This window comes from Engystomops pustulosus, unplaced genomic scaffold (genome assembly GCF_040894005.1).
Source record: "Engystomops pustulosus unplaced genomic scaffold, aEngPut4.maternal MAT_SCAFFOLD_99, whole genome shotgun sequence".
NCBI classification, from domain to species: Eukaryota; Metazoa; Chordata; class Amphibia; order Anura; family Leptodactylidae; genus Engystomops; species Engystomops pustulosus.
In genome coordinates, this window is record NW_027284983.1 from 32,478 (window position 1) to 51,722 (window position 19,245).

Sequence of the window (19,245 nt, forward strand, 5' to 3'; positions counted from 1 at the left end):
CCAGTGTTATGTATTGTCCCTGGAGAGATGTGTAATCAGACCTCACACTGCTGTGCTCTGTGCTCTCTGCAGCCAGTGTTATGTACTGTCCCTGGAGAGATGTGTAATCAGACCTCACACTGCTGTGCTCTGTGCTCTCTGCAGCCAGTGTTATGTATTGTCCCTGGAGAGATGTGTAATCAGACCTCACACTGCTGTACTCTGTGCTCTCTGCAGCCAGTGTTATGTATTGTCCCTGGAGAGATGTGTAATCAGACCTCACACTGCTGTGCTCTGTGCTCTCTGCAGCCAGTGTAATGTATTGTCCCTGGAGAGATGTGTAATCAGACCTCACACTGCTGTGCTCTGTGCTCTCTGCAGCCAGTGTTATGTATTGTCCCTGGAGAGATGTGTAATCAGACCTCACACTGCTGTGCTCTGTGCTCTCTGCAGCCAGTGTTATGTACTGTCCCTGGAGAGATGTGTAATCAAACCCCACACCGCTGTGCTCTGTGCTCTCTGCAGCCAGTGTTATCTACTGTCCCTGTAGAGATTTGTAATCAGACCTCACACTGCTGTGCTCTGTGCTCTCTGCAGCCAGTGTTATGTATTGTCCCTGGAGAGATGTGTAATCAGACCTCACACTGCTGTGCTCTGTGCAGCCAGTGTTATGTACTGTCCCTGGAGAGATGTGTAATCAGACCTCACACTGCTGTGCTCTGTGCTCTCTGCAGCCAGTGTTATGTATTGTCCCTGGAGAGATGTGTAATCAGACCTCACACTGCTGTGCTCTGTGCTCTCTGCAGCCAGTGTTATGTATTGTCCCTGGAGAGATGTGTAATCAGACCTCACACTGCTGTGCTCTGTGCTCTGTGCAGCCAGTGTTATGTACTGTCCCTGGAGAGATGTGTAATCAGACCTCACACTGCTGTGCTCTGTGCTCTGTGCAGCCAGTGTTATGTACTGTCCCTGGAGAGATGTGTAATCAGACCTCACACTGCTGTGCTCTGTGCTCTCTGCAGCCAGTGTTATGTACTGTCCCTGGAGAGATGTGTAATCAGACCTCACACTGCTGTGCTCTGTGCTCTCTACAGCCAGTGTTATGTACTGTCCCTGGAGAGACGTGTAATCAGACCCCACACTGCTGTGCTCTGTGCTCTGTGCAGCCAGTGTTATGTACTGTCCCTGGAGAGATGTGTAATCAGACCTCACACTGCTGTGCTCTGTGCTCTCTGCAGCCAGTGTTATGTATTGTCCCTGGAGAGATGTGTAATCAGACCTCACACTGCTGTGCTCTGTGCTCTGTCCAGCCAGTGTTATGTACTGTCCCTGGAGAGATGTGTAATCAGACCTCACACTGCTGTGCTCTGTGCTCTGTGCAGCCAGTGTTATGTACTGTCCCTGGAGAGATGTGTAATCAGACCTCACACTGTTGTGCTCTGTGCTCTGTGCAGCCAGTGTTATGTACTGTCCCTGGAGAGATGTGTAATCAGACCTCACACTGCTGTGCTCTGTGCTCTCTGCAGCCAGTGTTATGTATTGTCCCTGGAGAGATGTGTAATCAGACCTCACACTGCTGTGCTCTGTGCTCTCTGCAGCCAGTGTTATGTACTGTCCCTGGAGAGATGTGTAATCAGACCTCACACTGCTGTGCTCTGTGCTCTCTGCAGCCAGTGTTATGTATTATCCCTGGAGAGATGTGTAATCAGACCTCACACTGCTGTGCTCTGTGCTCTCTGCAGCCAGTGTTATGTATTGTCCCTGGAGAGATGTGTAATCAGACCTCACACTGCTGTGCTCTCTGCAGCCAGTGTTATGTATTGTCCCTGGAGAGATGTGTAATCAGACCTCACACTGCTGTGCTCTGTGCTCTCTGCAGCCAGTGTTATGTACTGTCCCTGGAGAGATGTGTAATCAGACCTCACACTGCTGTGCTCTGTGCTCTCTGCAGCCAGTGTTATGTACTGTCCCTGGAGAGATGTGTAATCAGACCTCACACTGCTGTGCTCTGTGCTCTCTGCAGCCAGTGTTATGTACTGTCCCTGGAGAGATGTGTAATCAGACCTCACACTGCTGTGCTCTGTGCTCTCTGCAGCCAGTGTTATGTATTATCCCTGGAGAGATGTGTAATCAGACCTCACACTGCTGTGCTCTGTGCTCTGTGCAGCCAGTGTTATGTACTGTCCCTGGAGAGATGTGTAATCAGACCTCACACTGCTGTGCTCTGTGCTCTCTGCAGCCAGTGTTATGTACTGTCCCTGGAGAGATGTGTAATCAGACCTCACACTGCTGTGCTCTGTGCTCTCTGCAGCCAGTGTTATGTATTGTCCCTGGAGAGATGTGTAATCAGACCTCACACTGCTGTGCTCTGTGCTCTCTGCAGCCAGTGTTATGTATTGTCCCTGGAGAGATGTGTAATCAGACCTCACACTGCTGTGCTCTGTGCTCTCTGCAGACAGTGTTATGTACTGTCCCTGGAGAGAGGTGTAATCAGACCTCACACTGCTGTGCTCTGTGCTCTCTGCAGCCAGTGTAATGTATTGTCCCTGGAGAGATGTGTAATCAGACCTCACACTGCTGTGCTCTGTGCTCTCTGCAGCCAGTGTTATGTATTGTCCCTGGAGAGATGTGTAATCAGACCTCACACTGCTGTGCTCTGTGCTCTCTGCAGCCAGTGTTATGTATTGTCCCTGGAGAGATGTGTAATCAGACCTCACACTGCTGTGCTCTGTGCTCTCTGCAGCCAGTGTTATGTATTGTCCCTGGAGAGATGTGTAATCAGACCTCACACTGCTGTGCTCTGTGCTCTCTGCAGCCAGTGTTATGTATTGTCCCTGGAGAGATGTGTAATCAGACCTCACACTGCTGTGCTCTGTGCTCTGTGCAGCCAGTGTTATGTACTGTCCCTGGAGAGATGTGTAATCAGACCTCACACTGCTGTGCTCTGTGCTCTCTGCAGCCAGTGTTATGTACTGTCCCTGGAGAGATGTGTAATCAGACCTCACACTGCTGTGCTCTGTGCTCTCTACAGCCAGTGTTATGTACTGTCCCTGGAGAGACGTGTAATCAGACCTCACACTGCTGTGCTCTGTGCAGCCAGTGTTATGTACTGTCCCTGGAGAGATGTGTAATCAGACCTCACACTGCTGTGCTCTGTGCTCTCTGCAGCCAGTGTTATGTATTGTCCCTGGAGAGATGTGTAATCAGACCTCACACTGCTGTGCTCTGTGCTCTGTGCAGCCAGTGTTATGTACTGTCCCTGGAGAGATGTGTAATCAGACCTCACACTGCTGTGCTCTGTGCTCTCTGCAGCCAGTGTTATGTACTGTCCCTGGAGAGATGTGTAATCAGACCTCACACTGCTGTGCTCTGTGCTCTCTGCAGCCAGTGTTATGTATTGTCCCTGGAGAGATGTGTAATCAGACCTCACACTGCTGTGCTCTGTGCTCTCTGCAGACAGTGTTATGTACTGTCCCTGGAGAGAGGTGTAATCAGACCTCACACTGCTGTGCTCTGTGCTCTCTGCAGCCAGTGTAATGTATTGTCCCTGGAGAGATGTGTAATCAGACCTCACACTGCTGTGCTCTGTGCTCTCTGCAGCCAGTGTTATGTATTGTCCCTGGAGAGATGTGTAATCAGACCTCACACTGCTGTGCTCTGTGCTCTCTGCAGCCAGTGTTATGTACTGTCCCTGGAGAGATGTGTAATCAAACCCCACACTGCTGTGCTCTGTGCTCTCTGCAGCCAGTGTTATGTACTGTCCCTGTAGAGATGTGTAATCAGACCTCACACTGCTGTGCTCTGTGCTCTCTGCAGCCAGTGTTATGTATTGTCCCTGGAGAGATGTGTAATCAGACCTCACACTGCTGTGCTCTGTGCAGCCAGTGTTATGTACTGTCCCTGGAGAGATGTGTAATCAGACCTCACACTGCTGTGCTCTGTGCTCTCTGCAGCCAGTGTTATGTATTGTCCCTGGAGAGATGTGTAATCAGACCTCACACTGCTGTGCTCTGTGCTCTCTGCAGCCAGTGTTATGTATTGTCCCTGGAGAGATGTGTAATCAGACCTCACACTGCTGTGCTCTGTGCTCTGTGCAGCCAGTGTTATGTACTGTCCCTGGAGAGATGTGTAATCAGACCTCACACTGCTGTGCTCTGTGCTCTGTGCAGCCAGTGTTATGTACTGTCCCTGGAGAGATGTGTAATCAGACCTCACACTGCTGTGCTCTGTGCTCTCTGCAGCCAGTGTTATGTACTGTCCCTGGAGAGATGTGTAATCAGACCTCACACTGCTGTGCTCTGTGCTCTCTGCAGCCAGTGTTATGTATTGTCCCTGGAGAGATGTGTAATCAGACCTCACACTGCTGTACTCTGTGCTCTCTGCAGCCAGTGTTATGTACTGTCCCTGGAGAGATGTGTAATCAGACCTCACACTGCTGTGCTCTGTGCTCTCTGCAGCCAGTGTTATGTATTGTCCCTGGAGAGATGTGTAATCAGACCTCACACTGCTGTGCTCTGTGCTCTCTGCAGCCAGTGTAATGTATTGTCCCTGGAGAGATGTGTAATCAGACCTCACACTGCTGTGCTCTGTGCTCTCTGCAGCCAGTGTTATGTATTGTCCCTGGAGAGATGTGTAATCAGACCTCACACTGCTGTGCTCTGTGCTCTCTGCAGCCAGTGTTATGTATTGTCCCTGGAGAGATGTGTAATCAGACCTCACACTGCTGTGCTCTGTGCTCTCTGCAGCCAGTGTTATGTATTGTCCCTGGAGAGATGTGTAATCAGACCTCACACTGCTGTGCTCTGTGCTCTCTGCAGCCAGTGTTATGTATTGTCCCTGGAGAGATGTGTAATCAGACCTCACACTGCTGTGCTCTGTGCTCTCTGCAGCCAGTGTTATGTACTGTCCCTGGAGAGATGTGTAATCAGACCTCACACTGCTGTGCTCTGTGCTCTCTGCAGCCAGTGTTATGTATTGTCCCTGGAGAGATGTGTAATCAGACCTCACACTGCTGTGCTCTGTGCTCTCTGCAGCCTGTGTTATGTACTGTCCCTGGAGAGATGTGTAATCAGACCTCGCACTGCTGTGCTCTGTGCTCTCTGCAGCCAGTGTTATGTATTGTCCCTGGAGAGATGTGTAATCAGACCTCGCACTGCTGTGCTCTGTGCTCTCTGCAGCCAGTGTTATGTATTGTCCCTGGATAGATGTGTAATCAGACCTCACACTGCTGTGCTCTGTACTCTCTGCAGCCAGTGTTATGTACTGTCCCTGGAGAGATGTGTAATCAGACCTCACACTGCTGTGCTCTGTGCTCTCTGCAGACAGTGTTATGTACTGTCCCTGGAGAGATGTGTAATCAGACCTCACACTGCTGTGCTCTGTCCTCTCTGCAGCCAGTGTTATATACTGTCCCTGGAGAGATGTGTAATCAGACCTCACACTGCTGTGCTCTGTGCTCTCTGCAGCCAGTGTTATGTATTGTCCCTGGAGAGATGTGTAATCAGACCTCACACTGCTGTGCTCTGTGCTCTCTGCAGCCAGTGTTATGTACTGTCCCTGGAGAGATGTGTAATCAGACCTCACACTGCTGTCCTCTGTCCTCTCTGCAGCCAGTGTTATGTATTGTCCCTGGAGAGATGTGTAATCAGACCTCACACTGCTGTGCTCTGTGCTCTCTGCTCTCTGCAGCCAGTGTTATGTATTGTCCCTGGTGAGATGTGTAATCAGACCTCACACTGCTGTGCTCTGTGCTCTCTGCTCTCTGCAGCCAGTGTTATGTATTGTCCCTGGAGAGATGTGTAATCAGACCTCACACTGCTGTCCTCTGTCCTCTCTGCAGCCAGTGTTATGTACTGTCCCTGGAGAGATGTGTAATCAGACCTCACACTGCTGTGCTCTCTGCAGCCAGTGTTATGTATTGTCCCTGGAGAGATGTGTAATCAGACCTCACACTGCTGTGCTCTGTGCTCTCTGCAGCCAGTGTTATGTACTGTCCCTGGGAGATGTGTAATCAGACCTCACACTGCTGTGCTCTGTGCTCTCTGTAGCCAGTGTTATGTATTGTCCCTGGAGAGATGTGTAATCAGACCTCACACTGCTGTGCTCTGTGCTCTCTGCAGCCAGTGTTATGTATAGTCCCTGGAGAGATGTGTATTCACACCTCACACTGCTGTGCTCTGTGCTCTCTGCAGTCAGTGTTATGTATTGTCCCTGTAGAGATGTGTAATCAGACCTCACACTGCTGTGCTCTGTGCTCTCTGCAGCCAGTGTTATGTATTGTCCCTGGAGAGATGTGTAATCAGACCTCACACTGCTGTGCTCTGTGCTCTCTGCAGCCAGTGTTATGTACTGTCCCTGGAGAGATGTGTAATCAGCCCTCACACTGCTGTGCTCTGTGCTCTCTGCAGCCAGTGTTATGTACTGTCCCTGGAGAGATGTGTAATCAGCCCTCACACTGCTGTGCTCTGTGCTCTCTGCAGCCAGTGTTATGTACTGTCCCTGGAGAGATGTGTAATCAGACCTCACACTGCTGTGCTCTGTGCTCTCTGCAGCCAGTGTTATGTATTATCCCTGGAGAGATGTGTAATCAGACCTCACACTGCTGTGCTCTGTGCTCTCTGCAGCCAGTGTTATGTATTGTCCCTGGAGAGATGTGTAATCAGACCTCACACTGCTGTGCTCTGTGCTCTCTGCAGCCAGTGTTATGTATTGTCCCTGGAGAGATGTGTAATCAGACCTCACACTACTGTGCTCTGTGCTCTCTGCAGCCGGTGTTATGTATTGTCCCTGGAGAGATGTGTAATCAGACCTCACACTGCTGTGCTCTGTGCTCTCTGCAGCCAGTGTTATGTATTGTCCCTGGAGAGATGTGTAATCAGACCTCACACTGCTGTGCTCTGTGCTCTCTGCAGCCAGTGTTATGTATTGTCCCTGGAGAGATGTGTAATCAGACCTCACACTGCTGTGCTCTGTGCTCTCTGCAGCCAGTGTTATGTATTGTCCCTGGAGAGATTTGTAATCAGTCCTCACACTGCTGTGCTCTGTGCTCTCTGCAGCCAGTGTTATGTATTATCCCTGGAGAGATGTGTAATCAGACCTCACACTGCTGTGCTCTGTGCTCTCTGCACCCAGTGTTATGTACTGTCCCTGGAGAGATGTGTAATCAGACCTCACACTGCTGTGCTCTGTGCTCTCTGCAGCCAATGTTATGTACTGTCCCTGGAGAGATGTGTAATCAGACCTCACACTGCTGTGCTCTGTGCTCTCTGCAGCCAGTGTTATGTATTGTCCCTGGAGAGATGTGTAATCAGACCTCACACTGCTGTGCTCTGTGCTCTCTGCAGCCAGTGTTATGTATTGTCCCTGGAGAGATGTGTAATCAAACCCCACACTGCTGTGCTCTGTGCTCTCTGCAGCTAGTGTTATGTACTGTCCCTGGAGAGATGTGTAATCAGACCTCACACTGCTGTCCTCTGTCCTCTCTGCAGCCAGTGTTATGTATTGTCCCTGGAGAGATGTGTAATCAGACCTCACACTGCTGTGCTCTGTGCTCTCTGCTCTCTGCAGCCAGTGTTATGTATTGTCCCTGGAGAGATGTGTAATCAGACCTCACACTGCTGTGCTCTGTGCTCTCTGCTCTCTGCAGCCAGTGTTATGTATTGTCCCTGGAGAGATGTGTAATCAGACCTCACACTGCTGTGCTCTGTGCTCTCTGCAGCCAGTGTTATGTACTGTCCCTGGAGAGATGTGTAATCAGACCTCACACTGCTGTGCTCTCTGCAGCCAGTGTTATGTATTGTCCCTGGAGAGATGTGTAATCAGACCTCACACTGCTGTGCTCTGTGCTCTCTGTAGCCAGTGTTATGTATTGTCCCTGGAGAGATGTGTAATCAGACCTCACACTGCTGTGCTCTGTGCTCTCTGCAGCCAGTGTTATGTATAGTCCCTGGAGAGATGTGTATTCACACCTCACACTGCTGTGCTCTGTGCTCTCTGCAGTCAGTGTTATGTATTGTCCCTGTAGAGATGTGTAATCAGACCTCACACTGCTGTGCTCTGTGCTCTCTGCAGCCAGTGTTATGTATTGTCCCTGGAGAGATGTGTAATCAGACCTCACACTGCTGTGCTCTGTGCTCTCTGCAGCCAGTGTTATGTACTGTCCCTGGAGAGATGTGTAATCAGCCCTCACACTGCTGTGCTCTGTGCTCTCTGCAGCCAGTGTTATGTACTGTCCCTGGAGAGATGTGTAATCAGCCCTCACACTGCTGTGCTCTGTGCTCTCTGCAGCCAGTGTTATGTACTGTCCCTGGAGAGATGTGTAATCAGACCTCACACTGCTGTGCTCTGTGCTCTCTGCAGCCAGTGTTATGTATTATCCCTGGAGAGATGTGTAATCAGACCTCACACTGCTGTGCTCTGTGCTCTCTGCAGCCAGTGTTATGTATTGTCCCTGGAGAGATGTGTAATCAGACCTCACACTGCTGTGCTCTGTGCTCTCTGCAGCCAGTGTTATGTATTGTCCCTGGAGAGATGTGTAATCAGACCTCACACTACTGTGCTCTGTGCTCTCTGCAGCCAGTGTTATGTATTGTCCCTGGAGAGATGTGTAATCAGACCTCACACTGCTGTGCTCTGTGCTCTCTGCAGCCAGTGTTATGTATTGTCCCTGGAGAGATGTGTAATCAGACCTCACACTGCTGTGCTCTGTGCTCTCTGCAGCCAGTGTTATGTACTGTCCCTGGAGAGATGTGTAATCAGACCTCACACTGCTGTGCTCTGTGCTCTCTGCAGCCAGTGTTATGTATTGTCCCTGGAGAGATGTGTAATCAGTCCTCACACTGCTGTGCTCTGTGCTCTCTGCAGCCAGTGTTATGTATTATCCCTGGAGAGATGTGTAATCAGACCTCACACTGCTGTGCTCTGTGCTCTCTGCACCCAGTGTTATGTACTGTCCCTGGAGAGATGTGTAATCAGACCTCACACTGCTGTGCTCTGTGCTCTCTGCAGCCAATGTTATGTACTGTCCCTGGAGAGATGTGTAATCAGACCTCACACTGCTGTGCTCTGTGCTCTCTGCAGCCAGTGTTATGTACTGTCCCTGGAGAGATGTGTAATCAGACCTCACACTGCTGTGCTCTGTGCTCTGTGCTCTCTGCAGCCAGTGTTATGTATTGTCCCTGGAGAGATGTGTAATCAGTCCTCACACTGCTGTGCTCTGTGCTCTCTGCAGCCAGTGTTATGTACTGTCCCTGGAGAGATGTGTAATCAGACCTCACACTGCTGTGTTCTGTGCTCTCTGCAGTCAGTGTATTGTCCCTGGGGAGATGTGTAATCAGACCTCACACTGCTGTGCTCTGTGCTCTCTGCAGCCAGTGTGAGGTATTGTCCCTGGAGAGATGTGTAATCAGACCTCACACTGCTGTGCTCTGTGCTCTCTGCAGCCAGTGTTATGTATTGTCCTTGGAGAGATGTGTAATGAGACCCCACACTGCTGTGCTCTGTGCTCTCTGCAGCCAGTGTTATGTACTGTCCCTGGAGAGATGTGTAATCAGACCTCACACTGCTGTGCTCTGTGCTCTCTGCAGCCAGTGTTATGTATTATCCCTGGAGAGATGTGTAATCAGACCTCACACTGCTGTGCTCTGTGCTCTCTGCAGCCAGTGTTATGTACTGTCCCTGGAGAGATGTGTAATCAGACCTCACACTGCTGTGCTCTGTGCTCTCTGCAGCCAGTGTTATGTACTGTCCCTGGAGAGATGTGTAATCAGACCTCACACTGCTGTGCTCTGTGCTCTCTGCTGCCAGTGTTATTTATTGTCCCTGGAGAGATGTGTAATCAGACCTCACACTGCTGTGCTCTGTGCTCTCTGCAGCCAGTGTTATGTACTGTCCCTGGAGAGATGTGTAATCAGACCTCACACTGCTGTGCTCTGTGCTCTCTGCAGCCAATGTTATGTACTGTCCCTGGAGAGATGTGTAATCAGACCTCACACTGCTGTGCTCTGTGCTCTCTGCAGCCAGTGTTATGTACTGTCCCTGGAGAGATGTGTAATCAGACCTCACACTGCTGTGCTCTGTGCTCTCTGCAGCCAGTGTTATGTATTGTCCCTGGAGAGATGTGTAATCAGACCTCACACTGCTGTGCTCTGTGCTCTCTGCAGCCAGTGTTATGTATTGTCCCTGGAGAGATGTGTAATCAGACCTCACACTGCTGTGCTCTGTGCTCTCTGCAGCCAGTGTTATGTATTGTCACTGGAGAGATGTATAATCAGACCTCACACTGCTGTGCTCTGTGCTCTCTGCAGCCAGTGTTATGTACTGTCCCTGGAGAGATGTGTAATCAGACCTCACACTGCTGTGCTCTGTGCTCTGTGCTCTCTGCAGCCAGTGTTATGTATTGTCCCTGGAGAGATGTGTAATCAGACCTCACACTGCTGTGCTCTGTACTCTCTGCAGCCAGTGTTATGCATTGTCCCTGGAGAGATGTGTAATCAGACCTCACACTGCTGTGCTCTGTGCTCTCTGCTGCCAGTGTTATGTATTGTCCCTTGAGAGATGGGTAATCAGACCTCACACTGCTGTGCTCTGTGCTCTCTGCAGCCAGTGTTATGTACTGTCCCTGGAGAGATGTGTAATCAGACCTCACACTGCTGTGCTCTGTGCTCTCTGCAGCCAGTGTTATGTATTGTCCTGGAGAGATGTGTAATCAGACCTCACACTGCTGTGCTCTGTGCTCTCTGCAGCCAGTGTTATGTATTGTCCCTGGAGAGATGTGTAATCACACCTCACACTGCTGTGCTCTGTGCTCTCTGCAGCCAGTGTTATGTACTGTCCCTGGAGATATGTGTAATCAGACCTCACACTGCTGTGCTCTGTGCTCTCTGCAGCCAGTGTTATGCATTGTCCCTGGAGAGATGTGTAATCAGACCTCACACTGCTGTGCTCTGTGCTCCCTGCAGCCAGTGTTATGTATTGTCCCTGGAGAGAGGTGTAATCAGACCTCACACTGCTGTGCTCTGTGCTCTCTGTAGCCAGTGTTATGTATTGTCCCTGGAGAGATGTGTAATCAGACCTCACACTGCTGTGCTCTGTGCTCTCTGCAGCCAGTGTTATGTACTGTCCCTGGAGAGATGTGTAATCAGACCTCACACTGCTGTGCTCTGTGCTCTCTGCAGCCAGTGTTATGTATTGTCCCTGGAGAGATGTGTAATCAGACCTCACACTGCTGTGCTCTGTGCTCTCTGCAGCCAGTGTTATGTAGTGTCTCTGGAGAGATGTGTAATCAGACCTCACACTGCTGTGCTCTGTGCTCTCTGCAGCCAGTGTTATGTACTGTCCCTGGAGAGATGTGTAATCAGACCTCACACTGCTGTGTTCTGTGCTCTCTGCAGTCAGTGTATTGTCCCTGGGGAGATGTGTAATCAGACCTCACACTGCTGTGCTCTGTGCTCTCTGCAGCCAGTGTGAGGTATTGTCCCTGGAGAGATGTGTAATCAGACCTCACACTGCTGTGCTCTGTGCTCTCTGCAGCCAGTGTTATGTATTGTCCTTGGAGAGATGTGTAATGAGACCCCACACTGCTGTGCTCTGTGCTCTCTGCAGCCAGTGTTATGTACTGTCCCTGGAGAGATGTGTAATCAGACCTCACACTGCTGTGCTCTGTGCTCTCTGCAGCCAGTGTTATGTATTATCCCTGGAGAGATGTGTAATCAGACCTCACACTGCTGTGCTCTGTGCTCTCTGCAGCCAGTGTTATGTACTGTCCCTGGAGAGATGTGTAATCAGACCTCACACTGCTGTGTTCTGTGCTCTCTGCAGCCAGTGTTATGTATTGTCCCTGGAGAGATGTGTAATTAGACCTCACACTGCTGTGCTCTGTGCTCTCTGCAGCCAGTGTTATGTATTGTCCCTGGAGAGATGTGTAATCAGACCTCACACTGCTGTGCTCTGTGCTCTCTGCAGCCAGTGTTATGTATTGTCCCTGGAGAGATGTGTAATCAGACCTCACACTGCTGTGCTCTGTGCTCTCTGCAGCCAGTGTTATGTATTGTCCCTGGAGAGATGTGTAATCAGACCTCACACTGCTGTGCTCTGTGCTCTCTGCAGCCAGTGTTATGTACTGTCCCTGGAGAGATGTGTAATCAGACCTCACACTGCTGTGCTCTGTGCTCTCTGCAGCCAGTGTTATGTATTGTCCCTGGAGAGATGTGTAATCAGACCTCACACTGCTGTGCTCTGTACTCTCTGCAGCCAGTGTTATGCATTGTCCCTGGAGAGATGTGTAATCAGACCTCACACTGCTGTGCTCTGTGCTCTCTGCTGCCAGTGTTATGTATTGTCCCTAGAGAGATGGGTAATCAGACCTCACACTGCTGTGCTCTGTGCTCTCTGCAGCCAGTGTTATGTACTGTCCCTGGAGAGATGTGTAATCAGACCTCACACTGCTGTGCTCTGTGCTCTCTGCAGCCAGTGTTATGTACTGTCCCTGGAGAGATGTGTAATCAGACCTCACACTGCTGTGCTCTGTGCTCTCTGCAGCCAGTGTTATGTATTGTCCTGGAGAGATGTGTAATCAGACCTCACACTGCTGTGCTCTGTGCTCTCTGCAGCCAGTGTTATGTATTGTCCCTGGAGAGATGTGTAATCACACCTCACACTGCTGTGCTCTGTGCTCTCTGCAGCCAGTGTTATGTACTGTCCCTGGAGATATGTGTAATCAGACCTCACACTGCTGTGCTCTGTGCTCTCTGCAGCCAGTGTTATGCATTGTCCCTGGAGAGATGTGTAATCAGACCTCACACTGCTGTGCTCTGTGCTCCCTGCAGCCAGTGTTATGTATTGTCCCTGGAGAGAGGTGTAATCAGACCTCACACTGCTGTGCTCTGTGCTCTCTGTAGCCAGTGTTATGTATTGTCCCAGGAGAGATGTGTAATCAGACCTCACACTGCTGTGCTCTGTGCTCTCTGCAGCCAGTGTTATGTACTGTCCCTGGAGAGATGTGTAATCAGACCTCACACTGCTGTGCTCTGTGCTCTCTGCAGCCAGTGTGAGGTATTGTCCCTGGAGAGATGTGTAATCAGACCTCACACTGCTGTGCTCTGTGCTCTCTGCAGCCAGTGTTATGTATTGTCCTTGGAGAGATGTGTAATCAGACCTCACACTGCTGTGCTCTGTGCTCTCTGCAGCCAGTGTTATGTATTGTCCCTGGAGAGATGTGTAATCAGACCTCACACTGCTGTGCTCTGTGCTCTCTGCAGCCAGTGTTATGTATTGTCCCTGGAGAGATGTGTAATCAGACCTCACACTGCTGTGCTCTGTGCTCTCTGCAGCCAGTGTGAGGTATTGTCCCTGGAGAGATGTGTAATCAGACCTCACACTGCTGTGCTCTGTGCTCTCTGCAGCCAGTGTTATGTACTGTCCCTGGAGAGATGTGTAATCAGACCTCACACTGCTGTGCTCTGTGCTCTCTGCAGCCAGTGTTATGTATTATCCCTGGAGAGATGTGTAATCAGACCTCACACTGCTGTGCTCTGTGCTCTCTGCAGCCAGTGTTATGTACTGTCCCTGGAGAGATGTGTAATCAGACCTCACACTGCTGTGTTCTGTGCTCTCTGCAGCCAGTGTTATGTATTGTCCCTGGAGAGATGTGTAATCAGACCTCACACTGCTGTGCTCTGTGCTCTCTGCAGCCAGTGTTATGTATTGTCCCTGGAGAGATGTGTAATTAGACCTCACACTGCTGTGCTCTGTGCTCTCTGCAGCCAGTGTTATGTATTGTCCCTGGAGAGATGTGTAATCAGACCTCACACTGCTGTGCTCTGTGCTCTCTGCAGCCAGTGTTATGTATTGTCCCTGGAGAGATGTGTAATCAGACCTCACACTGCTGTGCTCTGTGCTCTCTGCAGCCAGTGTTATGTACTGTCCCTGGAGAGATGTGTAATCAGACCTCACACTGCTGTGCTCTGTGCTCTCTGCAGCCAGTGTTATGTATTGTCCCTGGAGAGATGTGTAATCAGACCTCACACTGCTGTGCTCTGTGCTCTCTGCAGCCAGTGTTATGTATTGTCCCTGGAGAGATGTGTAATCAGACCTCACACTGCTGTGCTCTGTGCTCTCTGTAGCCAGTGTTATGTATTGTCCCTGGAGAGATGTCAGACCTCACACTGCTGTGCTCTGTGCTCTCTGTAGCCAGTGTTATGTATTGTCCCTGGAGAGATGTGTAATCAGACCTCACACTGCTGTGCTCTGTGCTCTCTGCAGCCAGTGTTATGTACTGTCCCTGGAGAGATGTGTAATCAGACCTCACACTGCTGTGCTCTGTGCTCTCTGCAGCCAGTGTTATGTACTGTCCCTGGAGAGATGTGTAATCAGACCTCACACTGCTGTGCTCTGTGCTCTCTGCAGCCAGTGTTATGTATTGTCCCTGGAGAGATGTGTAATCAGACCTCACACTGCTGTGCTCTGTGCTCTCTGCAGCCAGTGTTATGTATTGTCCCTGGAGAGATGTGTAATCAGACCTCACACTGCTGTGCTCTGTGCTCTCTGCAGCCAGTGTTATGTATTGTCCCTGGAGAGATGTGTAATCATACCTCACACTGCTGTGCTCTGTGCTCTCTGCAGCCAGTGTTATGTATTGTCCCTGGGGAGATGTGTAATCAGACCTCACACTGCTGTGCTCTGTGCTCTCTGCAGCCAGTGTTATGTATTGTCCCTGGAGAGATGTGTAATCAGACCTCACACTGCTGTGCTCTGTGCTCTCTGCAGCCAGTGTTATGTATTGTCCCTGGAGAGATGTGTAATCAGACCTCACACTGCTGTGCTCTGTGCTCTCTGCAGCCAGTGTTATGTATTGTCCCTGGAGAGATGTGTAATCAGACCTCACACTGCTGTGCTCTGTGCTCTCTGCAGCCAGTGTTATGTACTGTCCCTGGAGAGATGTGTAATCAGACCTCACACTGCTGTGCTCTGTGCTCTCTGCAGCCAGTGTTATGTATTGTCCCTGGAGAGATGTGTAATCAGACCTCACACTGCTGTGCTCTGTGCTCTCTGCAGCCAGTGTTATGTATTGTCCCTGGAGAGATGTGTAATCAGACCTCACACTGCTGTGCTCTGTGCTCTGTGCTCTCTGTAGCCAGTGTTATGTATTGTCCCTGGAGAGATGTCAGACCTCACACTGCTGTGCTCTGTGCTCTCTGTAGCCAGTGTTATGTATTGTCCCTGGAGAGATGTGTAATCAGACCTCACACTGCTGTGCTCTGTGCTCTCTGCAGCCAGTGTTATGTATTGTCCCTGGAGAGATGTCAGACCTCACACTGCTGTGCTCTGTGCTCTCTGTAGCCAGTGTTATGTATTGTCCCTGGAGAGATGTGTAATCAGACCTCACACTGCTGTGCTCTGTGCTCTCTGCAGCCAGTGTTATGTATTGTCCCTGGAGAGATGTCAGACCTCACACTGCTGTGCTCTGTGCTCTCTGTAGCCAGTGTTATGTATTGTCCCTGGAGAGATGTGTAATCAGACCTCACACTGCTGTGCTCTGTGCTCTCTGCAGCCAGTGTTATGTATTGTCCCTGGAGAGATGTCAGACCTCACACTGCTGTGCTCTGTGCTCTCTGTAGCCAGTGTTATGTATTGTCCCTGGAGAGATGTGTAATCAGACCTCACACTGCTGTGCTCTGTGCTCTCTGCAGCCAGTGTTATGTATTGTCCCTGGAGAGATGTGTAATCAGACCTCACACTGCTGTGCTCTGTGCTCTCTGCAGCCAGTGTTATGTATTGTCCCTGGAGAGATGTGTAATCAGACCTCACACTGCTGTGCTCTGTGCTCTCTGCAGCCAGTGTTATGTATTGTCCCTGGAGAGATGTGTAATCAGACCTCACACTGCTGTGCTCTGTGCTCTCTGCAGCCAGTGTTATGTATTGTCCCTGGAGAGATGTGTAATCAGACCTCACACTGCTGTGCTCTGTGCTCTCTGCAGCCAGTGTTATGTATTGTCCCTGGAGAGATGTGTAATCAGACCTCACACTGCTGTGCTCTGTGCTCTCTGCAGCCAGTGTTATGTACTGTCCCTGGAGAGATGTGTAATCAGACCTCACACTGCTGTGCTCTGTGCTCTCTGCAGCCAGTGTTATGTATTGTCCCTGGAGAGATGTGTAATCATACCTCACACTGCTGTGCTCTGTGCTCTCAGCAGCCAGTGTTATGTATTGTCCCTGGGGAGATGTGTAATCAGACCTCACACTGCTGTGCTCTGTGCTCTCTGCAGCCAGTGTTATGTACTGTCCCTGGAGAGATGTGTAATCAGACCTCACACTGCTGTGCTCTGTGCTCTCTGCAGCCAGTGTTATGTACTGTCCCTGGAGAGATGTGTAATCAGACCTCACACTGCTGTGCTCTGTGCTCTCTGCAGCCAGTGTTATGTATTGTCCCTGGAGAGATGTGTAATCAGACCTCACACTGCTGTGCTCTGTGCTCTCTGCAGCCAGTGTTATGTATTGTCCCTGGAGAGATGTGTAATCAGACCTCACACTGCTGTGCTCTGTGCTCTCTGCAGCCAGTGTTATGTATTGTCCCTGGAGAGATGTGTAATCAGACCTCACACTGCTGTGCTCTGTGCTCTCTGCAGCCAGTGTTATGTATTGTCCCTGGAGAGATGTGTAATCAGACCTCACACTGCTGTGCTCTGTGCTCTCTGCAGCCAGTGTTATGTATTGTCCCTGGAGAGATGTGTAATCAGACCTCACACTGCTGTGCTCTGTGCTCTCTGCAGCCAGTGTTATGTATTGTCCCTGCAGAGATGTGTAATCAGGCCTCACACTACTGTGCTCTGTGCTCTCTGCAGCCAGTGTTATGTACTGTCCCTGGAGAGATGTGTAATCAGACCTCACACTGCTGTGCTCTGTGCTCTCTGCAGCCAGTGTTATGTACTGTCCCTGGAGAGATGTGTAATCAGACCTCACACTGCTGTGCTCTGTGCTCTCTGCAGCCAGTGTTATGTACTGTCCCTGGAGAGATGTGTAATCAGACCTCACACTGCTGTGCTCTGTGCTCTCTGCAGCCAGTGTTATGTATTGTCCCTGGAGAGATGTGTAATCAGACCTCACACTGCTGTGCTCTGTGCTCTCTGCAGCCAGTGTTATGTATTGTCCCTGGAGAGATGTGTAATCAGACCTCACACTGCTGTGCTCTGTGCTCTCTGCAGCCAGTGTTATGTATTGTCCCTGGAGAGATGTGTAATCATACCTCACACTGCTGTGCTCTGTGCTCTCTGCAGCCAGTGTTATGTATTGTCCCTGGGGAGATGTGTAATCAGACCTCACACTGCTGTGCTCTGTGCTCTCTGCAGCCAGTGTTATGTACTGTCCCTGGAGAGATGTGTAATCAGACCTCACACTGCTGTGCTCTGTGCTCTCTGCAGCCAGTGTTATGTACTGTCCCTGGAGAGATGTGTAATCAGACCTCACACTGCTGTGCTCTGTGCTCTCTGCAGCCAGTGTTATGTATTGTCCCTGGAGAGATGTGTAATCAGACCTCACACTGCTGTGCTCTGTGCTCTCTGCAGCCAGTGTTATGTATTGTCCCTGGAGAGATGTGTAATCAGACCTCACACTGCTGTGCTCTGTGCTCTCTGCAGCCAGTGTTATGTATTGTCCCTGGAGAGATGTGTAATCAGACCTCACACTGCTGTGCTCTGTGCTCTCTGCAGCCAGTGTTATGTACTGTCCCTGGAGAGATGTGTAATCAGACCTCACACTGCTGTGCTCTGTGCTCTCTGCAGCCAGTGTTATGTACTGTCCCTGGAGAGATGTGTAATCAGACCTCACACTGCTGTGCTCTGTGCTCTCTGCAGCCAGTGTTATGTATTATCCCTGGTGAGATGTGTAATCAGACCTCACACTGCTGTGCTCTGTGCTCTCTGCAGCCAGTGTTATGTATTGTCCCTGGAGAGATGTGTAATCAGACCTCACACTGCTGTGCTCTGTACTCTCTGCAGCCAGTGTTATGTATTGTCCCTGGAGTGATGTGTAATCACACCTCACACTGCTGTGCTCTGTGCTCTCTGCAGCCAGTGTTATGTATTGTCCCTGGAGAGACGTGTAATCAGACCTCACACTGCTGTGCTCTGTGCTCTCTGCAGCCAGTGTTATGTACTGTCCCTGGAGAACACTGCCCCCCTGTCCATGGCAGGGACTAGTACTGCAGCTTCATTCCCAGATTTGTAACTTCCAATATTTGTAACTTTTTTTCAGATTGTGACAATTTTAGCAAACCTTTCCATCCTAGAGCAGAGCGCAGCGGAAATCCAGCAGGAAAACGGTAAATTGCTGCAAAACAATAAAAATGATGCAATGAGTCACCAGATCCAACCCGACCCAATTACATAATAACAGCACCGGCCGCAGACTACAGCATCACCGGGAATAGATACACCACAGAACAACACACAACCCCCCCCTCTAATAACAGGCCACCCCCTCTAATAACAGGCCACCCCCTCTAATAACAGGCCACCCCCTCTAATAACAGGCCACACCCTCTAATAACAGGCCACACCCTCTAATAACAGACCACCCCTTCTAATAACAGACCACACCCTCTAATAACAGACCACCCCCTCTAATAACAGACCACCCCCTCTAATAACATCCCACCCCCTCTAATAACAGGCCACACCCTCTAATAACATCCCACCCCCTCTAATAACAGGCCACACCCTCTAATAACAGACCACCCCCTCTAATAACAGACCACCCCCTCTAATAACATCCCACTCCCTCTAATAACAAGCCACCCCCTCTAATAACAGGCCACCCCCTCTAATAACAGGCCACCCCCTCTAATAACAGACCACACCCTCTAATAACAGACCACACCCTCTAATAACAGACCACCCCTTCTAATAACAGGCCACACCCTCTAATAACAGACCACCCCCTCTAATAACTACCCACCCCCTCTAATAACATCCCACCCCCTCTAATAACAGGCCAGCCCCTCTATTAACATCCCACCCCCTCTAATAACATCCCACCCCCTCTAATAACACCCCACCCCCTCTAATAACACCCCACCCCCTCTAATAACATCCCACCTCCTCTAATAACATCCCGCCCCCTCTAATAACATCCCACCCCCTCTAATATCATCCCACCCCCTCTAATAACATCCCACCCCCTCTAATATCATCCCACCCCCTCTAATATCATCCCACCCCCTCTAATAACATCCCACCCCCTCTAATAACAGACCCACCCCCTGTAATAACAGAC

General features: G+C 50.3%; 1 protein-coding gene across 1 annotated transcript in view; it reads left to right on the top strand.

Moving 5' to 3' along the window:
* LOC140107033 (protein inscuteable homolog) overlaps positions 1 to 19,245 on the top strand; it is a 77,569-nt gene that overhangs the window by 12,574 nt on the left and 45,750 nt on the right. The window contains exon 3 of the mRNA XM_072131595.1: positions 18,226 to 18,292. Coding sequence (XP_071987696.1) covers positions 18,226 to 18,292 — 67 coding nt within the window. The remainder of the gene's footprint in view (positions 1 to 18,225; positions 18,293 to 19,245) is intronic.